At 53.9% G+C, this 21,732-nt stretch overlaps 1 protein-coding gene across 1 annotated transcript in view; it reads right to left on the minus strand.

Moving 5' to 3' along the window:
* Positions 1-4,450: 4,450 nt before the first annotated feature.
* FBLN7 (fibulin 7) overlaps positions 4,451-21,732 on the minus strand; it is a 42,491-nt gene continuing 25,209 nt past the window's right edge. The window contains exons 4-8 of the mRNA XM_075925892.2: positions 14,508-14,633; positions 13,532-13,669; positions 11,679-11,816; positions 9,445-9,583; positions 4,451-7,898 (exon numbers count right to left, since the gene is read on the minus strand). Coding sequence (XP_075782007.2) covers positions 7,526-7,898; positions 9,445-9,583; positions 11,679-11,816; positions 13,532-13,669; positions 14,508-14,633 — 914 coding nt within the window. The 3' untranslated portion in view covers positions 4,451-7,525. The remainder of the gene's footprint in view (positions 7,899-9,444; positions 9,584-11,678; positions 11,817-13,531; positions 13,670-14,507; positions 14,634-21,732) is intronic.

Raw genomic sequence — 21,732 nt, forward strand, 5'->3', positions numbered from 1 at the left:
AGGGGGTGCCTGGCTCTGGGGAGGGGTGGGGCATTGGGTTAGAGCAGGGGGGCTGGGGGGGCCTGGCTCTGGGGAGGGGTGGGGCATTGGGTTAGAGCAGGGGGAAGGGGGTGCCTGGCTCTGGGGAGGGGTGGGGCATTGGGTTAGAGCAGGGGGGCTGGGGGGGCCTGGCTCTGGGGAGGGGTGGGGCATTGGGTTAGAGCAGGGGGGCTGGGGGGGCCTGGCTCTGGGGAGGGGTGGGGCATTGGGTTAGAGCAGGGGGGCTGGGGGGCCTGGCTCTGGGGAGGGGTGGGGCATTGGGTTAGAGCGGGGGGGCTGGGGGGGCCTGGCTCTGGGGAGGGGAGGGGCATTGGGTTAGAGCGGGGGGCTGGGGGTGCCTGGCTCTGGGGGAGGGGTGGGGCGTTGGGTTAGAGCAGGGGGGCTGGGGGTGCCTGGCTCTGGGGAGGGGTGGGGCATTGGGTTAGAGCGGGGGGCTGGGGGTGCCTGGCTCTGGGGAGGGGTGGGGCATTGGGTTAGAGCGGGGGGGCTGGGGGTGCCTGGCTCTGGGGAGGGGTGGGGCATTGGGTTAGAGCAGGGGGGCTGGGGGTGCCTGGCTCTGGGGAGGGGTGGGGCATTGGGTTAGAGCGGGGGGCTGGGGGGGCCTGGCTCTGGGGAGGGGTGGGGCATTGGGTTAGAGCGGGGGGCTGGGGGTGCCTGGCTCTGGGGAGGGGTGGGGCATTGGGTTAGAGCGGGGGGGCTGGGGGGGCCTGGCTCTGGGGAGGGGTGGGGCATTGGGTTAGAGCAGGGGGGCTGGGGGTGTCTGGGGAGGGGGAGGGGTGGGGCATTGGGTTAGAGCAGGGGGGCTGGGGGGGCCTGGCTCTGGGGAGGGGTGGGGCATTGGGTTAGAGCGGGGGGCTGGGGGTGCCTGGCTCTGGGGAGGGGTGGGGCATTGGGTTAGAGCGGGGGGGCTGGGGGGGCCTGGCTCTGGGGAGGGGTGGGGCATTGGGTTAGAGCAGGGGGGCTGGGGGTGCCTGGCTCTGGGGAGGGGAGGGGCATTGGGTTAGAGCAGGGGGGCTGGGGGGCCTGGCTCTGGGGAGGGGTGGGGCATTGGGTTAGAGCAGGGGGGCTGGGGGGGCCTGGCTCTGGGGAGGGGTGGGGCATTGGGTTAGAGCGGGGGGGCTGGGGGGGCCTGGCTCTGGGGAGGGGAGGGGCATTGGGTTAGAGCAGGGGGGCTGGGGGTGCCTGGCTCTGGGGAGGGGTGGGGCATTGGGTTAGAGCGGGGGGCTGGGGGGGCCTGGCTCTGGGGAGGGGTGGGGCATTGGGTTAGAGCGGGGGGCTGGGGGGGCCTGGCTCTGGGGAGGGGTGGGGCATTGGGTTAGAGCGGGGGGCTGGGGGGGCCTGGCTCTGGGGAGGGGTGGGGCATTGGGTTAGAGCGGGGGGCTGGGGGGGCCTGGCTCTGGGGAGGGGAGGGGCATTGGGTTAGAGCACGGGGGGGGTGGGGGTGCCTGGCTCTGGGGAGGGGTGGGGCATTGGGTTAGAGCGGGGGGCTGGGGGGGCCTGGCTCTGGGGAGGGGTGGGGCATTGGGTTAGAGCAGGGGGCTGGGGGTGCCTGGCTCTGGGGAGGGGTGGGGCATTGGGTTAGAGCAGGGGGGCTGGGGGGGCCTGGCTCTGGGGAGGGGTGGGGCATTGGGTTAGAGCAGGGGGGCTGGGGGGCCTGGCTCTGGGGAGGGGTGGGGCATTGGGTTAGAGCAGGGGGGCTGGGGGGGCCTGGCTCTGGGGAGGGGAGGGGCATTGGGTTAGAGCGGGGGGCTGGGGGGGCCTGGCTCTGGGGAGGGGTGGGGCGTTGGGTTAGAGCGGGGGGCTGGGGGGGCCTGGCTCTGGGGAGGGGTGGGGCATTGGGTTAGAGCGGGGGGGCTGGGGGGGCCTGGCTCTGGGGAGGGGTGGGGCGTTGGGTTAGAGCGGGGGGGCTGGGGGGGCCTGGCTCTGGGGAGGGGTGGGGCATTGGGTTAGAGCGGGGGGGCTGGGGGGGCCTGGCTCTGGGGAGGGGTGGGGCGTTGGGTTAGAGCGGGGGGGCTGGGGGGGCCTGGCTCTGGGGAGGGGTGGGGCATTGGGTTAGAGCAGGGGGGCTGGGGGTGCCTGGCTCTGGGGAGGGGTGGGGCATTGGGTTAGAGCAGGGGGGCTGGGGGTGCCTGGCTCTGGGGAGGGGTGGGGCATTGGGTTAGAGCAGGGGGGCTGGGGGTGCCTGGCTCTGGGGAGGGGTGGGGCGTTGGGTTAGAGCGGGGGGGCTGGGGGGGCCTGGCTCTGGGGAGGGGTGGGGCATTGGGTTAGAGCGGGGGGGCTGGGGGGGCCTGGCTCTGGGGAGGGGTGGGGCGTTGGGTTAGAGCGGGGGGGCTGGGGGGGCCTGGCTCTGGGGAGGGGTGGGGCGTTGGGTTAGAGCGGGGGGGCTGGGGGGGCCTGGCTCTGGGGAGGGGTGGGGCGTTGGGTTAGAGCAGGGGGGCTGGGGGGCCTGGCTCTGGGGAGGGGTGGGGCATTGGGTTAGAGCGGGGCGTTAGAACTTCTGGCTTCTCTCCATTCCCGTCGGAGCGCAGTGGGTCTGTGGGTTAGATTGGGGGGTTCCAGTCTCAGCTCTGAGAGGCCCGTGGGAGCTGGTGCTTGGTGGGGCGGGCAGGGGAAAGGAAGGGATTCTGGAAGCAGGGTTGCTGGGTTCCTTTTCTAGCCAGGCCACCTCTCCCCTCGGTGCCTTTAACTTCATGCTCCAAGACGGGCCCCAGGCAGCAGCCTCCCTGGCCCCCCACTCTCTCCTCCTAGCTCTGCAGCAGCCTGGACTGCCAGCTGGTTGGCGGTGCCACTGGAGCCCGTGCAACCACGCTTCTCAAGGTGGTGTGGCGTGGAAGCGGCATCTCCTTGCACCATGAGAGCCAGCAGGGGCAGCGGCAGCCCCAGCAGCAGCAAGGTGGCAGTCAGAGCCCCGAGCTTGGCGTGCGCGGGGACGAGTTTGCCAGCTCCCGAGCCCGGCCGCCTGTGCAAGTGGAGCAGCCGGTGTCCTCTTTTTCGAAAGTTCAAATATGGCAACCCTCGTGTGTGTGTGCATGCACACAGAATGAGCGACTGTGCATGCAGTGTGTGTGTGTGTGTGTGTGTGTGTGTGTGAGCATGCACACAGGCTGAGCGACTATGACTATGCATGCAGTGTGTGTGTGTGTGTGAGAGAGAGCATGCACACAGGCTGAGCGACTATGCATGAAGTGTGTGTGTGTGTGTGTGTGTGTGTGTGAGCATGCACACAGGCTGAGCGACTATGCATGAAGTGTGTGTGTGTGTGTGTGTGTGTGTGTGAGCATGCACACAGGCTGAGCGACTATGCATGCAGTGTGTGTGTGTGTGTGTGTGTGTGTGTGAGAGAGAGCATGCACACAGGCTGAGCGACTATGCATGCAGTGTGTGTGTGTGTGTGTGTGTGTGAGCATGCACACAGGCTGAGCGACTATGCATGCAGTGTGTGTGTGTGTGTGTGTGTGAGCATGCACACAGGCTGAGCGACTATGCATGCAGTGTGTGTGTGTGTGTGTGAGCATGCACACAGGCTGAGCGACTATGCATGCAGTGTGTGTGTGTGTGTGTGTGAGCATGCACACAGGCTGAGCGACTATGCATGCAGTGTGTGTGTGTGTGTGTGTGTGAAAGCATGCACACAGGCTGAGCAACTATGCATGCAGTGTGTGTGAGTGTGTGTGAGCATGCACACAGGCTGAGCGACTATGCATGCAGTGTGTGTGTGTGTGAGCATGCACACAAGCTGTGCGACTGTGCGTGAGTGAGTGGGGGTAGCTGGCATCCGGAGGAACGTGCCTGTACTGAGCAGACGGTTTGAAAGGGGATGGACTGACAGTGGGCGGGGAAGGACTGCTAGCTGAGTAGCACGGTGTGCATAGGAGTAGGACAGACAAGCAACATGTCTCTCAACTGATGCAAATTCCCGTCAATTAGAATCTACCGGTTGTTTGTTTATAAACGTAGGCAGGTTTGCCTCGAACCCCTCCTAAGCATAGGCCCATTGGTGCCAGCAAGGTAAAAGCAGAGGCAGGGCAGGAATTCCCCCAGACAGTCGCTGCAGTAACAGCATTTGTTAGGTGCTTGTCTGACTTCCGCTGCCAGCTGCTCTGAATTTGGATGCAGGGCATGGTGCCTCTGATGTGGACTTGGTCACTGCCCCGCATTTACATAACCATATCTCGTTTTCAGCTTCAGGCTCGTTCCTCGAGCCAATAAACAGGGCAATGGGAAACGCAGAGGGGGCCAGAGCGAGTGACACTTTGGATGTCGCTGGATCATTAGCTCTGCTTTGCACAGCTTTGCTCCTTGGGTGATCAGGCCCCAGGTGTGAATGCCAAGCATCGCAACCTTTCACAGATTTCCTCTTCCCCTTCATGCTGCCACATGTGCCCCTCTGGGGAGTAAATCTCAACCAACATTTCCAAAAGGTGTGAAGCATTTTATTCTTTCCTTGCAACCCAAGGCTACATCATTATTTAATCACACTCGACAGGTGTATTAAAGAAGCCCGCACAGTGTAGTGTTTTGTGGCTAACATAAGAAGACGTTGAAATGGAGAAACAATAGGAGCGGTGATAACTTGTAGCTGTACGGCGTATGCGTAATGATCATATCTACATATGCAAACAACGGCGACTGTTTCTGAACCAGAACTGTTGCCTTCTACAACTGCTTAGACAGTAGTTTCTCAAACATAAAATATTCACATCTCAAGTTCTAAATTGTTTTTCCCAATAATGGAGAAAATTCATGGTCCCCACACAAAGTATTTTTGTTATAATATTCTCATGAAGTTGTTCCTTAGGACTCACTCTTTAGGATAAAAAGAGCACTTTGAATGCATTTAAAAACACCCCTAAATGATGCAGTGGTAGAAAGTGAATATGGGTGAGATTAAAACCAGCTGTGGTTGCATTGTTCCGAGTCTCTGCCCAATGGTCAACGATTGTAATGTGCTTCCAGGGAAACTGTCACAACTGTTGCCACACCAGTAGAGACCTTTGATTTGGGTTGATGTGGGAGTGAGGTAGCTGATGATCTGCCCTAAACTGGAAGACTGGAAACTCAGGTTGGAGAACTCGTTGAGGATATTGATACACTATCAAGGGAAATATTAGTTGGAATGGTCAAAAGATGAAAGTTCCCATGATTGATATCAAAGGAACAGCTGATTCCCATGGTCATAAATTATATACCCACAGGTGTTGTGTGGCATGAACTTCCATCTCGAATGATCCCTTGCAAGTCTTCTTCCTTCATCAAGATTCCGTCTGTCATCAACTTTCCGTCTCAGCTGTTCTGAAGCTAAGAGGATGCTGAATGTAAATTTCAGGGGCAAAGCAATTGCCAGCAATCCGAACCCCCTTGCCTAGGAGTCACTCTTGGGCTTACCTATCAATAACATATGAAATAGGTGAGCCGTAATGTGAAGATTTGCATCAATATCATCCCAGAACTAACAGGTTTCCGTGGGGTTTGTGAGGCTTGAGTGTGACAAATAGGAACCCTGGCTGGAGTCGATTCTGTGGTCGAGTAACGTGCACCTGTTTGGGGGAGGAGCTTGCTCAGGGACCTGATAGGGCTAGAAGACTTGTCACAACACCCTGAAGTCCATCCCACTGCCTTGGCTTCTAGTCCTCACAAATATCCTTCCTCCAACCGACCGGTGAGAAACGGTGACATTGCACGAGTACAAACAGCTCTCACTAACCAACAGCTCCTGCTCCATAAGACCCTTGTTCACACACCTCGCAGTCACTGTACGTCCTGCAGACCATTTTCCGGGCATCTGGAAAAGCTCTTCTGTGATAGAATCATAGAATCCTAGAATCCCCGGGCGGGCAGAGACCTGAGAGACACCGAGTCCAGCCCCCTGGCCAAGGCAGGACCAACCCGACTCCATCATCCCAGCCAGGGCTGTGTCAAACCAGGATTTAAACACCTCTAGGGCTGGAGATTCCACCCCCTCCCTAAGGACCCATCCCAGCGCTTCCCCACCCACAATGGGAAAGAGTTTTTTTCTAATATCCAACCTAGACCTTCCCCACTGCAACCTGAGCCCATTGCTCCTTGTTCTGCCATCCGTCACTACTGAGAACAGCCTCTCTGGAACCCCCCTTCAGGGAGTTGCAGGCTGCTCTCAAATCCCCCCTCACTCTTCTCTTCTGCAGACTAAACAAGCCCAAATCCCCCAGCCTCCCCTCGTAGGTCATGTGCTCCAGCCCCCTATTTTTTCCTTTTTTTTTTTTTAGGACAAATGGTATCTCCATGCTATCTGAGCTGGGTGTTTTCTGTTAATAAAGCCACAAATCCCTTCTCCCTTTCGGAGAGGGAGTCAAGGTACCGGGTACTGACTGTAATCTGTAATTGCAGCAGGTTGTGCTAATGGGACAGGTTACTTTGGGGCCATTTCACACTATGTGAAACATAAGACTTGGATGAAAGCCACTGGCGATTTGAGTCTAACCGCTGCAGAGCCACCTACGCCACGGAACGCCCATGCATTTTGGTCCTGCCCCACTACATTAAGGGACGCTTCCCCCCGATTCGAATGGGAACACAATCATGCCCTTGGGTAGACCACGTTCAGAAGCAGCAAGAAGGCCTGGCCCGATGGGAATACCAGCAACACTGGGTTGCCATGCAGAGAATCTTACAGCGCTGGGGACCAAGCCTAGGTTGTGCTATCAGCCCTCTGTGCTTGTGCACACACCTATTCAGCAATCATTCCACCGAGTTTCCTAACCAATGTTCATGGCCTTAGTTAATTGACACCTACAGACGTCAGCCCTTTACTAGGGTGAATGCTTTGAGTTGTTTTTAAGGGGATTAGACGTGGAGAAAAGAATCACAAGCAACATCCATTTGCAATACAAAGATTTCACACTTGCCCATTTTTAAATCAGTGGAGAGGCTGCTTGTTACGGTGTCTGATAACTACCAGGTGTGTGGCCCATTGCTAATCTGACTGCGGGGTGGGCTGGATTTCTGGCCAGGTGCAACTGCTGGAGAGCATGTGATTTCATTCACATTTGATTGGCTGCTTTCCATGTATGTAAGTGTAACAGCGGCTAAGAGGCGAGCAGACGGATAAAGCTTCACTCAGATGGAAGGATATTTACTCTGTGGAGGTTTACATAAGCTATAATCTGGCTTTCACTGCGACATCTCTGTTATTACGACACGTGTTCCTGGAGGCTTGTGCTACCGAAGATGGTGAGAAGCGAAGTCAAAAGTGTCCCAAGGCAAAACTTCCCGAGAACAAATGAGAATATTGCAAGCCCCAGCCTGGCACTCTCAGAGCGACATGGTTTGTCTCATCTCTCAGTCCTGGGCCTTGAAGGTCATGGCTTTTAGTGCTGCTGCAGCGCCGCAGCTTTTTGTCATTTCGAAAAAAGGAATTTCGTTTGAGTCAGTACTGAAAGAAAGCGATGGCTGAGCATGGACAGTCCTTGCGGCTGTGCATTTGGTGACTGGCAGAAACCGCGTTTCCTTAAAACTCATAAGGAGACACGAAGACTGTGATCTTGGAAACATGCTTTGCCTGGAAGGTGCGATCCAGGTACTCTGACATGTCCACCTCCACTTCGATGGTCTGGGGTCCCTTCAGGCTTTGCACAAGAATCAGTTCTCCCGTCTGCCGGTCCGAGCGCTGCATCACAAAGTGCCCTCGGCTGTTGCCCCCAATAATTCCGAAGCGCAGGCTGTCGGGCCCTGGCCGTCCTGGGGCGGAGGCGGTTGCCATGCGGAAGAGAGGGGTGGGGGTGACGAGATTGGAAGGGAGGGGAAGGTAATGGAAGGAGATGGACTTTGGGGTGTGATGGCAGGATCTGCTGTCCATCGGGCAGGGGTTGCGTTCGCATTGGCTAGCAAGGGAAGAAAGGAAGAGGGTTAAGGCACTCCTGGGAGTGGGACGAGCCTGCGCGTTCTGACCTCACTGGATCTAGCCCTTCCTGCTCTCTCCTGTCTCCAGGGCGCCACTAGTGATCAGGCCGAGAACCGACTGGCATGTGATTGCCCAGCGCGTCACCAAGCTAACCCCGTGGAAAAGCAGCATTCCCAAATGGAGCCCCTCGGGCGCGGGAGACTCACCGCCCGCGGGATCAGAGGCAGCACTTCCATGGTGTGGATTCCCGAAAAGCAGCCGGGTGGGGCCCAATTCTGTTCCCAGTGACACCGGCATAAGTCTGGGGTCTCTCCACTGAAGTCAAAGGAATCGGATCGATACCTCCGTAACTAAGGACAGAATCTGGCCCACCGGCGACTGAACTCGGGCCTTCCAAGCTAGACACATGAGCCTCTCTGGAAGCATCCACATGAGAGGTGGGAGCCGGCCTCCCAGCCTGGGCTCATGCTGGCAGGGCCTGGGTTAGCGTATAAAAATAGCTGTGTGGGCACCGTGGTACTGGCGGTGGCCCAGGCTAGCCAGACGAGCTTACACCTGTCCTGCCAGGGGGGACCGAGCTCTGGCGAGTAGCGCAGGCTTCACCCGGATTATGCTGTGCCAGCAGCAGTCTGTCTGTCTGTCTGTCTGTCTGTCTGGGCGGCGCAGACAGACCTTACAGGAGCCCGAGCTAGAAAGCCAGGCTCCGTCGCTGGGGCTGTCGTGGACACACACCCACGCTGACCAGCCTGCCAAACCCAGCTCTCTCTCCAGCACGCGAGAAGGGCAGGCCACTGCAGCTGAAGCCCAGGGTGAAAACCAGGGATGTCAATGGGAGTTTTGCCATTCACATCAAGGGGGCCAAGATGTCACTGAGAGAAGGCGAGGTGGCCCCGTGCTCATAGATTATATGGCCCAGAGGGGCCACGGTGGCCATCTCGGCTGTTCTCCTGTCTAGCACAGGCCGTAGGACCTCCCTGTTAGAACGGGCGCACCCCTCTTCACGACCCCCCCAGTTTTGGAGTTAGCCAAATGAAGGACTGAACTAGCTCCCTGCTGACCCTGGGAAGGGGGTTTTCCTTCTCCGGGGAGTCCTGACCTCCTCCAGGCAGCATGTTTTACCTCAGGGGTGGGGAACGTCAGGCCTGGGGGCCGAATGTCGCCACCAGCTTGCCTGGATCCGGCCCCCCCAGCATTAGGGAGTACATGCTGGTGATCCAGCCCAGCCTGCTGCCCCGCTGTGTGCCTGGCGCACACAAAATCTACTCGCCGGGGCTCTGGCGTGGGAAGGAAATGTGGGGAGCATCGTTCTCCTTCTAAGTCGGGGTCACACCAGCGAGGGTTTCTTTGGTTTTGCTTCTCACTTGTGTGCGGCCCCCGACTGATTTTAATGTGGGTCAGCGGCCTCTGACCCAAAAAAGGTTCCCCACCCCGTTGTTCACAAGGCTCAGTACCAGAGCTTGTCAGCCGGGGCTGTTTTCTCTGGCGTGGCCGGGGGATGGATTCTCCCCCCGTTCCCTGCTACTTACAACGGGGATGTTTTCACGTAGCTGGTGTTGCCGCTGGCCCGTGGGCACTCGGGGCTCACGCACTGGAAGCCTCCTCCAGTGTTAATGCAAATCACCCCCCGGGTGCAGTTGTGCTGGGTCAAGCCGCACTCGTCTATATCTGCAAAACAGCCAGACGTGAACAGAGCGCACCGGAGGAAATCACACCGCGCGCAGAACAGGGACCGTCGTCAGCACGAGGCACCTGCCACGGTCGCCGTCCTGCGGTGATGCCTGTAAAACACGCCCCCGCCTGTGAAGGGAGGGTTGTTTCTAACCCCCAGCCCGTGTGCTGGAAGTTAAGCGCGGGGATTTCCAAGGTACCTTCGCTGGCAATAAAGATGTTGAAGGCCACGTTCTGAGCCTGTGCAATGTGAGTGCCTGTTGTCCACAGGCCCCCCGTGCAGCCCCACTGCCTTAGCTGGCTTTGCCCAGCAGAAACCAGAACTTAGGAAGCTGCGGTTTTGATACTGGCCGGGGAGGGAGCTCAGCTCCCCCCACTCAGAGCCGCAGAGAGAACGAGAGTCAAGAGAGAAAAGACTCGCTTGGTTTCTAAAATGGCAAAACCTCAAAGCCCGAATCTCACTCGGCCCAGCACCCAGGGACATGGCCCAATCCTTCAAGGGCTCAGCACCCAAACCTGCTGAGCTCCTTTGAAAATCCGGCCCTCCAGAGGCGGATCTTCTGAGGAAGAAGGGCCATTTTCCAGAGCAGATGTGCAGTGTGGCTCAGCCTTGTTTGCGTGGGCATGGACATACCAACCCCCACCCCCCCACAGCTGCCTCGTAAATACCATTCAAAGGTGTTTTACTGAGCTGAAAGAGTTAACACTGATTACTCCATTATCGCTCATTCTTGGTCACCTACGCTTGATCTCTGGACACATTTGTTTTTTGGGGACAGAGGCTGCTCTTATCCCTTATTAGCTTATTAATATCAGACCATCCCCTACACAGTGTACCCAGAGATCAAACGTAGGTGAACAAGAGCAGAAAAATAAAAAAATCTATTTTTGTGGCAAACTTCAAAATGACAGAGTTATTTGAAGCTGATCATTTAAATTTGTTTAAAGTGTAAAAAAAGATGGAATATATAAATTGAAAACAATACCAAGCCATTATAAAAAAATGGTATGTCCATTTTCAGTAACTGCTCCTTTCTCCCCCCAAATTAAAAGGCAGTACATTTTTTACCAAAAAAATAACATTTGGACAAAACTGATGATTTTTCATAATGAATTTCACTTTTGAAAAAAGGCCATACTTCGATGAAAAGCTGCTCACCCAAAACCATTTCAACCAGAGTTGAGTCAAATCTTTTAAAAGAACCTATATTATTTTTCTCCTGTGCATTCCTGCTGGGATGGGTGCGGAGAAGAGCTGTGCGGATGATCGGCAGAATGGACAACCTACTTTATGAGAGGAGGCTGGAAGAACTAGGCCTAGTGAAATGAAGGCCGAGAGGGGGTCTGATCATTCTTTAAAAATACGTACGTGTGTGTGCGTGTGAGAGAGAGAGAGAACACCAGGGAGGATTGGGGCTATTTAAGCAAAAGCACAATGCTGGCACAAGAACAAACGGGGCTAAACTGTCCACGAAAACTGGAAATTAGGAGGGTTTATCATTAGCACAGACAGTGCTAGGCTGATGCAAGAACCCTTCCTTTGACCTAGCTATTTCCTCTCAGGCAGGTGGACTGACACCCCGCCCTGTCCCGTGCTGCCTCCCCTAGTCCTGCACAGGAATCCCCAATGGGTCTGCCCCGCACCCACGCAGTGTTCCTGGCCCTCCCTCCCACTCCTCCCATTTTGCCTGTCACTGCCTAAGAAGCTCCCTTTGCCTGCTCACTGGGCAGGTAGGCAGCAGCAGGGACTCCCGTGAGCTCAGACAGGCTGTTCTACTCCAGGCACGTACGGCACCTGAGCACCGTGGGACGTGTAGTAGCTTTGGCAGCCCTAGCTCACTGACTGTTGAGAGTCTGGAACGACCACTGGCCAGCCAGCTCTAGCAATGCGCTCTGCCAGGGAGAAATCCTGGAGTCCCATCACCTACGACGTGGGAAGATCCCAGCTAGTCGGAGTCTCCCAGGCCATAAAACCTCCACACACGTTTGGTAGGACCCAGCAGGGCTTTGCGACAGGACGTTACACTTGAAATCAGACAAATGCTCTTGGGGTTTCCTGCAGCAGGCCACAGAGTGGCCTCCCAGCTCTCACCTTCGCAGCTTTTCCCGTCACTGAGGAGCTTGTACCCGCTGGGGCAGGAGCAGCGGTAGGAGCCGGGAATGTTGACACAGTTGTGCATGCACAGACGAGCGGCTCCCTCCAGCTTGAAAACCTCGCACTCGTTTATATCTGCAGAGGAAACACACTGTCCTGTACAAGGCAGGCCCTGCCCCAAAGGGGCCATCCCAGCAAAGAATTCACGTGGACAATCGTTTTGCTCTTTGCCAGGACAAGAACAGCGGCAAAACATGCATTACCTCCCAAGCGTGGCCAGGAATGGGCCACAAAGGTGAAATGCGACTCCCTCCCGCTTTGGGACTGGTTGGGTTGGGTTGGCTTGATTCTAGCCCAGGCGCCAAGCCAGTACCAGTGAGCAGTACGCAGGCCATGGGCCATACCAAATGTACATGCAAATCGGGCTAGTAGTTCCCTGCCGAAAGGACCAGCATGCTGGGTTTTGCAAGTTATGGATTTCCCGAGGTTCCCCCAGTTGCAACAGACATAAGTAGATTCGCCGTGTTTAAAATCCACCGAGCACAACACACTCTGACACACTGATTTACAGACAGGAATCATTACATCCACTGCTAATATGCAGGCCCTTTTGTGAGGCTGCAGTCACGGGACACAGCTGTGTAGGACAGGGAGTGGAGGAGGACAGCTTCCCATGGAGCTGCAGGGACCGGCTCCAGGGTACAAAGTGGCTTAAGGATATGTAGGAAGTGGCCTTCTGCCTGAAACGGCAAGGTGAAGGCAAAGCTGTTCTGCTTGTAGAAACCAGAGTCTGACCAAATATTAAGACCCTGGCAATTTATTTTTGAACTTAACAAGGCATTTTGGGTCCCGGGCAAGTTCCCAATAGGTTCTGGCTGTCACCAAGTGTGGGTGTCCATGCCTTACTCAGCTGAAATTGCAGTGGACTAATTGACAGTCAATGGGCTACACCGTGATTTCCCCAACACTTGCAAAGTAATGCCAGGAGATCTTTAATAGCCCCTCAGCCCTGGATTTTATCTCTCAGCCCGAAGATGGCACCTCCGCAGGCAGCGTCTCTGGACCACGTGTCGGGCCACTGACCCTGTCCTGACTCAGAGGGAAAGTGTCCTCTCCTGTTGCTCCCCCAGCAGCACCTGGATTTTCCTTGGCCGTTTCCTGTGCAAGTACTATCTGGACCCCGCACCTTAGTTTGTGAAATGGGACAGAGCACAGGCCTCAGAGAAGATCACAGCTTTGGGACAAGCCGTCTCTGAGCACAAAGAAAAGGGGAAGCAGGGCTATGCCGTGTGAAAGAGCACCGCGGCGATACAGCATTCGGGAATGTTGTGAAACCAGATTGTCCAGGATTTGCAGAAGTAACTAGGGATCGGAAGTCTCCCCATGTTGGAGCTTAAAGGAGGCTGATGTTCAGAACATGCTGAGCACCCGCCCTCGGAGCACCAGGGCCCTCAAAGGCATGTCGTGTCCAGCACCCCACAACAGAGACACCCCAAATCACGACTCACTTTTGAATACTGGCTCGTGACAGCCTAGAACTTCTAGGAGGTCCAGAGATGAGTTCCTCCCACCAAACCCCCTACCATAAAGGTGCGGGATAGGATCATGACCTGATGCTAAAACGTTAAAGGAAAAAGGCAGCCCCACGGAACAACTACACTCAACAAGCCCAGTCCAATACCAGCTAGCAGCAGCTACAACAGTTGGCTTCTTCCAAGCAGCTCTCCCCACAGTAATCGCTCATAAAAGTTGCTGCAGCTACTGATGATTCAGCTGCATAGATGTGTCATGTATGCATGTGGCAGCAGGTGGGGGAAAGCCACTGATGGATAGTGCTGCTCATCTCCTACCCTGACATATGCTGTTGTCGGCCGTGCCGCTCATGTGGAAGCCGGCTTCGCAGCTGCAGTGCTGGGTCCTGCCGATTTTGGCGCAGCGTGGCCTGCGACTGAAAGCTGGGTCGTTTGTAACGCTCCATGAAGGGGGGGCTACAGGAGAGAAGAGAGGAAACCGTAAAGTGCTTCTAGGACGTCTGGCTCGTGGTTTCCGCAGGAACATTTTCAAAAGCGCCTCAGTCACTTAGGAATCTCAGTCCCATTTTCAAAAGCAAGTCGGACTTTCAGACCTAGATTTTTAAAGGTAGTTTTGAAAATTCCACTAGATGCTTCTATGCATCCTTGGGCACCCATTAAAACTCTAGCCTCGAGGAGCTTAAATCTTACTGAAAATCACTAGGAAATATGCTCCTAAGTCACTTAGTAACTCATGAAATTGTTTCCCTAGGGTCCCTACTAGAGCCACATGATTTTAGTTTCTCGTTCCTATAGTTTTACTTGAGTTTTTAATCACTATTCCTCTTGCTCAGGGGCATAGGTGACGTGTAGGTGCAGGCATGTGGGCTGAAGTGTTTCCTAAGATTTCTGATTGGCCTGGCAGGGGGTGGGAGAGTGAGAGAGGGTCTGTTCTTCTCCCATTGCACCTTCCCGCTGGCATGCTCAGCCCCTGCCTTGGCAGCTGGGCCCAGGCAGGGGACTATTTGCTATTGATTAACCATGTTGTGTGACTTGTTATCGAAGCCATGTGGCATTTTTTCTCCTTGATGAGACAGGGTCAGACGTGTGAAAGTTCATGGTCTTTGGAAGCTTTTTGGGAGGAGAACGCTCCTTCCGTTCCGTGTTTGTACAGCGCCCGGCGCAAGGGGAGTGGGCCTCTAAGCACTACCGCAGTGGAAATCGTTGTCATGCTGAGGTGCGAGGCTGATATCTGAGAATGGGCAGGGCCTTCTGCCATGCTAGAGACTCTGTCACAGGGACCCACGTTCCGTACCTGTTTGCAGTTGGTATTGGCAGCTCTCGCCGGCCCAGCCTTGAGAACAAGAGCATCGGTACTGGTTTACTCCGTCCACACAAGTGCCACCGTTCTGGCAGGGGTTACTTGAGCATTTGCTGATCACTAAGGGGAAAAAACATTTTTAAAACAAACCACACAGGCTCTGGCTTTCCTAGCGTTAGGCCTGATCCTGCAGTAAGGATTGGGGGGCCAAGCTAATAGAATCATAGGACCAGAAGAAACCTCGAGGGCTCATCAAGTCCAGGCCCCTGCACTCAAGGCAAGACCAAGCACCGTCTAGACCAGTGGTTCCCAAACTTTTTGGCATCACACCCCCCTTTTTGATTTTTGAACCCCCCTCCCCCACAAATATCAGCAAAACTTGTTGAGCAAAAAAAAAAAAGGAACTGAACAGGGCAGCAAAACTTGATAGGGGGAGGGGGGAGGGGGGAGACTGGATCACCTCGTGCCCCAGCTGGAATTTCTTCACGCCCCCCAGTTTGGGAACCCATGATCTAGACCATCCCTGACCGGTGTCTAGGTGCCTGTCCAACCTGCTCTTCAATATCTCCAGGGATGGAGATTCCACAACCTCCCCAGGCAATTTATTCCAGTGCTTAAACATCCTGACAGGTAGGAAGTTTTTCCTAATGTCCAACCTAAACCTCCCTTGCTGCAGTTTAAGCCCATTGCTTCTTGTCCTACCCTCAGAGGCCAAGGAGAACAATTTTTCTCCCTCCTCCTTGTAACAACTTTTTAGATACTTGAAAGCTGCTCTCATATCTCCTCTGTTTTTCCCCCTTTGACTAAACAAAGCCATTTCTTTCAATCTTCCCTCATAGGTCATGTTTTCTAGACCTTTAATAATTTTTGTTGCTTTTCTCTGGAATTTTTCCCATTTGACCACATCTTTCCTGAAACGTGATGCCCAGAATGGGACACAATACTCCAGTTGAGGCCTAATCAGTGTGTAGTAGAGCAGAAATACTTCTTGTGTTTTGCTCACAACACTCCTATTAATGCATCCCAGAATGATCTTTGCTTTTTTTTTACAACAGTATCGCAATGTTGATTCATATTTAGCTTGTTGTCCACTGTGACCCTAGATCTCGTTCTGCAGTCTTCTTCCTAGGCATTTTGTATGTGTGCAACTGATGGTTCCTTCCTAACTGGAGCACTTTGCATTTGTCCTTATTGAAATTTATCTTATTGACCTCAGACAATTTCTCCAGTTTGTCTAGATCATTTTGAATTCTGACCCTGTCCTCCAAAGAACTCGCAACCCCTCCCAGCTTGGGATCATCTGCAAATTTTATCAGCGTACTCTCTATGTCATTATCTAAATCGCCGATGAAGATATTGAACAAAACCAGTCCCAGAACTGACCCCTGTGAAACCCCACTTGCTATGCCCTTCCAGCATGACTGTGAATCATTGCTAACTACTCTCTGGGAATGGATATCCAACCTGTTATGTACCCACCTTATAGTAACTCTGTCTAGGTTGTTTCCCTAGTTTGTTAATGATTAATCATAATTTGTAATACCTGCACGAAATAGAACTCTCTAATACTGATACATTTACATCAAGGTTTAACAATCAGTGCCCAACATTTAGGGTCTAAATGTTAATGGGGGCGAGGGGGAGAGAGCTGGATCCTTAGCACTTTTGTAAATTAAGGATTTAGAAGCCTAAAATAGGGATTTAGGAACTTAAACTGAGGCACCCGTTTTTCCAAATCTCGGCCTGAATTGTGCAGCCGGCCTTTTCCCCACCACATCACGTGTCCCATGCGAGCGTCCAGCCCCACTACCCAGAATTCCCTGGGCAGCTTCAGTGCATGTGCATTTGGTTTTGCTGTTTCAAGTCAGCAGGTGTATTACTGCGGGTGCAGGGCCCCTGGGCCAGGTGTGAGGGGCTGGCTCTGCGCTCCCAGAAGCGGTGGGGCAGAACGGCCTGGAGCTCCGGGGCTTGGGGCACTCCCCGTCGGCGGGCCTGTGAGGGTGCCGTGAGCGTGTCTGGCTGCATCACCAAGCAGCCAACCTCCCAAAGGGTCTTTCCCGGTGGGTTTGATTAGCGCACAACCCCACCGCTTGCAGGGTAGTAAATGGTCACACAACAAAGGAGACAGAGTCCCAAGCCCCTGCTCAGCACATTCCAGTCCTAGCTCACGTCGGAGGAGTGGGAGCGAAGGCTGCCCGGGCCATGTGGACAGCAGGCCCCTAGCGCACGCCAACAGCTGAGCTGGCTTGGGCAGCAGGCCCAGAGCCCGGATATTCCAGGCCTGCCAGAACATGACGTGATTGACCAAGACGTGAGGGCGCATCCACCGCCCTGTCCTTGAATGTGCTGCCAGCGCAGATGCAAATCTCGCCCCGCGCGTGCTGCCGGCGATGATGGTGTGCATGGGCCACACGTACACCTGGGCTGCAAGCTGGGGGGGAGGGGCACGGCATGTCCCAAAGTGGAATGCGCAACAGTGGTGGCCCAGGTGTGCAGCAAAGGCGTGCAGGGCTTCCTCGGCTGCCAAGCATTTTCCCGTCCAGGAAAGCTACATAAAGCCTTCTTTCTTTCGAATCGACATCCCAAGCCTGGGCAGATTAAATGGCTCTCCCCCCCTTCGCCCCAGCGAGCCTGGTCTCTTTCTAAACCTCTTGGGGAACATTTTAACCTGCCTGGACACTCGTTAATGGCTCTCAAAGTCGCCACCTTATTTCAAACCAATTTCAAAAGCCAGCTCGACGGGGAAGCTACGGAACTCCTCTCTGTGCCATTGATTTGAAAACCAGACACCTTGCTCCATTCATCTGGAGAAGAGGGTCATGCCCAGGAAAGCTCATGGCACTATCTACATGTTGTGTGAGTCCTGCAGCCCCTCAGAGACTATCTGCTGTTTTTTAAGTTTTTCCAGTTACAGGCTAATCTGACTCCTGCTCTGAAAGAGTATGGCCGAGTTCATCTCCCGCGCACTGAGATTTCAGCAATGCAGGGGGTATTTGCCGGGAGCTTAATAGTCCATTAGCATTTTAGACAATGTGGTGGAATTTCCTTAGACAAACACCACTTTCAATCGGCAGAGCCCCGAGCTATGTAAGGCTTGCCAGGCCTACTGCGTGAATGTCAATAACCCAGGCTATCAAGAGAATTTTGGCAATAGGGGGTCATTTTAGGAGCCGAAGGACTGATACACACCATGGGCTTTATCCAGAACAAATTGCACGGTTTGTTTCACACGGCATCCAACCTCAATACAGGCCTGATTTCAAACTAAGACTGGAATTCAGTCCTTCCCTCTGAAATGCCAGGGATGAAAGGCCTGCCTCCAAAAAGCTCATGCCTAGCAGGAGGCTGGATTTATTTTTCAAACTTTCTCCTAGAACTCTGCCCTGACCCTGAGCTCCTCCACGGAGCCACTCCACGCGCCATCCCTCCGGGGTGAGTTCTGTGGGACGTTTGAGACGTGGACTAACTCGTTATCAACTGAAAGACAAAAGCAGCGGCTCCACGTGATGGGTGATGCCTGGCTCTCTCAGCAAAAGGAGAGCACAGATATCTCAGCGGGGCGCAGCAGAGGTCACTGAAGATCAGCTGGGAGAGGGGGTGAGGGTGGTGTAGTCAGTGACGCTGTGATTCCAAAGTGTTTGGTTGCTGTAGGTGCTGCTGGTCCATAATTCATGTTAGGATTTGTAGGACGGTTATAAAATCAATAAAGGCTTCACACACAAAGCAGGGCCTGTGTTCACAGACCCACCAACTTTAAACAATTTGTGTTGCATTAAAGATAGTTTGTTATCAGAATCATTTACATTTAGGCTACCTCTAGACTGGCATGATTTTCCACAAATGCTTTTATCGGAAAAGTTTTTCCGTTAAAAGCATTTGCGGAAAAGAGCGTCTAGATTGGCACGGATGCTTTTCCGTAAAAGCACTTTTTGCAGAAAAGCGTCCGTGCCAATCTAGACCCGGTTTTGCGCAAGAAAGCCCCGATCGCCATTTTCACAATCGGGGCTTTTTTGCGCAAAACAATACCGCGTTGTCTACACTGGCCCTCTTGCACAAAAGCATTTGCACAAGAGGGCTTTTGCCCAAACGGGAGCAGCATAGTATTTCCGCAAGAAGCACTGATTTCTTACATGAGATTGTCAGTGTTCTTACGGAAATTCAAGCGGCCAGTGTAGAGAGCTGGCAAGTTGTTCTGCAAAAGCAGCTGTTTTTGTGGAAAAACTTGCCAGTCTAGATGCAGCCTTATACTTTAAGGTTTGGTTTTAGCACTCCGGAGAAGCTTTGATCTCTTCCTCAGCTTGTCTTTGGGATGCCTGGGGTCTTAGTGTTTCGGTCCTTTTTTATGACTTCCTAAGCCCACGCCTAAAAGAGTGTAAATACTAATATTGCTTCTCTGGCACTTTGTGTCAGTAGCTTTGAACATGCTTTACAAAGGAAGTCAGTGTCCTTAGCCCCATTTTACAGATGGGGAAACAGAGGCAGAGGGTGAGGAAGTGATTTGCCCACATTGCCTGCAGCCAGTCAGTGGCAGAGCTGGCAGCGAAACAGCCAGTCTCCTGAGGCACAGACCAGTGTTTTAACCACCAGGCAATGCTGCCTTGTACAAAGGTGCAAATATCCACATCAGGGCGAGCACGTTTCTGCCATTCTCTGTTACAAGTGGTCTGAAGATGGAGCAGCCCTGGAAGGCGGTTCTTGGCTCCTTGGCTGAAGCATCCATGTTAGCAGGGGGTCAGCAGGAGGTTTATCTAGCATCAGTCATTCTTCTCCCATCCTTGTTTCTGAATGGGGGCCTCTGGACGGTCCATGTGCACTAAGTGAAAGCAGATGGCAGCGCCTTGTGAGCGGCACGTGCACCGTTTCTATAAAGGCTGCTCCACAGTGTTTCTTTGAAGCGACTCAAAGTGCTGCATTCTGAAGGGAGCGGAGCCCAGCCTGGCTCCGGGAATGTCAGGGGCCAGGAGCCACGGAGACTGCTCCAGGGGGCATTCCAGGGCGGGTCTTTCTGAAGAGCTGCCAATATTTTCCCAGCAGGCCCCTCCGGAATGTCTCCGCTTTCTCCGTGATCAGGCTGCTGCGTCAGGACTGGAGCAGGGCTGGGAAGAGATTTGCATGGGGCATTGAGCAGTCATGGGTGTCGTCCTTTGGTGCAATCTGGGGCATCCCCCAAAGCAAAAAAATGTGATCTTCAGAAGTGTCTTCAAATGTCCCAAGTGTTAATCACAGAATCCTAGCGCACTAGGACTGGCAGGGACCTTGAGAGGTCATCAAGTCCAGTCCCCTGCCCTCCCGGCAGAACCAAGCACCGTCTAGAGTTCTAGACCATCCCTGACAGGCGTCTGTCCAACCTGCTCTTCAATATCTCCAGGGATGGAGATTCCACAACCTCCCCAGGCAGCTTATTCCAGTGTTTAACCACCCTGACAGGTAGGAAGTTTTTTCTAATGTCCAACCTAAACCTCCCTTGCTGCAGTTTAAGCCCATTGCTTCTTGTCTTTCATGCCCCTCAGTCTTCTCTTTTCCAAACTAAACAAGCCCAATTCCTTCAGTCTTCCCCCATAGCTCGTGTTCTCTAGACCTTTCATCATTCTTGTTGCTCTTCTCTGGACCTTCTCCAATTTCTCCACATCCTTCTTGAGGAGTCGGGTCTTTCAAACTCACAAGACTGGCTCAAAAATCACAAGATTGTTTTTTTAATCCCTCATACATGTTGGGTTCTTTTGATTGAACCGCTAGTTTCTGAGCCTTCAGGGAATACTTGGGAAGCATTTTTAAACTTTTCTCCACGACCAGGGGAGCAGCTGGTTGTCTGCAGCGGAGGAGTGGACTCCCCAGGGACTCCCACTCCTACCCAGCAAACAGCCCTGGTCGACAGGCTCACACCTTGGAGGGTGAATGATGAAAAATGCTTGGTGCCAGAGGACACACTAGTATAAAAGCACCCTTGCACACGTGCATCTCCCGCCTGTGCCCCACTCTGTTCTACCAGGAAGAATAACCAGTAGGCTCGAGAAGAGAGACGCATTCCATGGCCATGCAGTATGCAAATTTTAAACGGGTGTCAATTGGAGCAGACAGGGTGTCAACTGGAGCATGGATCCTGCTGTTGAAAGCTCAGCTGCTGTTACAATAACTATCCATGAACTGGAAATACATTTGGGAGCAATCGTTTCAATCCATCCACGGCACTTGGACGGGTTTTTCCACAGAGGCGTTCCTGTGGCTGCGTCATCTCCCCGTTACGATACAGCGGAGGGCAGAAAGCCGTAGAGCTGTTCAACAAGCGGCGCAGGGTCACAAAATGACTGGTTGGCAGAGAGCTGGGAACTCATGGCGAGAACGCTACTGCCCTCCCCGCATGCAGGAATGCTGCTTCGGCACAAAGTCTTCCCTTCAGGTCCATGGACATCTGAGGGGACGGTTTTTCTGCTGAGTCCCTTCCGTGCTCAGAGTGGTACAGTGGGTACTTTAGGCTTTGAATACCAGTTTCAATTAGTCTTGCGGTTTTGGAAAACATACTTTAAAAAACAACCCAAAAACTCCTTTTCTGTGCAACCGCATTAAGCCGAATGCCTGTTAACCACCATGAAATGTATTTCTGCCCAGTAAATTATTTTTAATAGAGGTAATTATATATAATTTTCTTGTTTGCCAATTCAGATCAATCACACATGGGACAGAAAGGCAGCCGTCCAAATAAACATCTGAGGAGAATTATTATGAATGTGGCATGCCAGCTGCTTCAGACACTGATAGTTATTGTTATGAAATAAACTGTCTATTAGGGAGTTGGTTTTAAGCTCGGAGCTTCTGCCCTGAGCATATTAACTGAAACTTGCGGGGACTCGGGACGAGAAAAGCGGAATGATGTGAGGTTTGCTGTCAGGGCCTTGGGCCCGTTACTCAGAGCTGGAAACCAGCCGAACGACTGGTGCCCAATGCCCCAGCTCCAGCCGTTGTTGTGCAAAGCTGTAAGGGGGGACCCATCGAATGACTTTTCCACTTCAGTGGGGACTCTCCAAGCACAACTCCAAGAGCGTGGACTTGCTGAGGCTTGCAGGGGCCAGCTGTGAGTTCTGCAGGCAGGACTGAGGCCCAGCTGCTGGCTTTTCCACATCTCATGTCCCCTGGGAATTGGTCTTTGCAAAGACCAGAATATCACAAAGCTAAGTGCTGAGATCACCGCACTCGCTCGAGTCTCAGCAAAGAGAGTGAGGTT

Source organism: Pelodiscus sinensis, chromosome 3 (assembly GCF_052426305.1).
Source record: "Pelodiscus sinensis isolate ZL-2025 chromosome 3, ASM5242630v1, whole genome shotgun sequence".
Taxonomy (NCBI): domain Eukaryota; kingdom Metazoa; phylum Chordata; order Testudines; family Trionychidae; genus Pelodiscus; species Pelodiscus sinensis.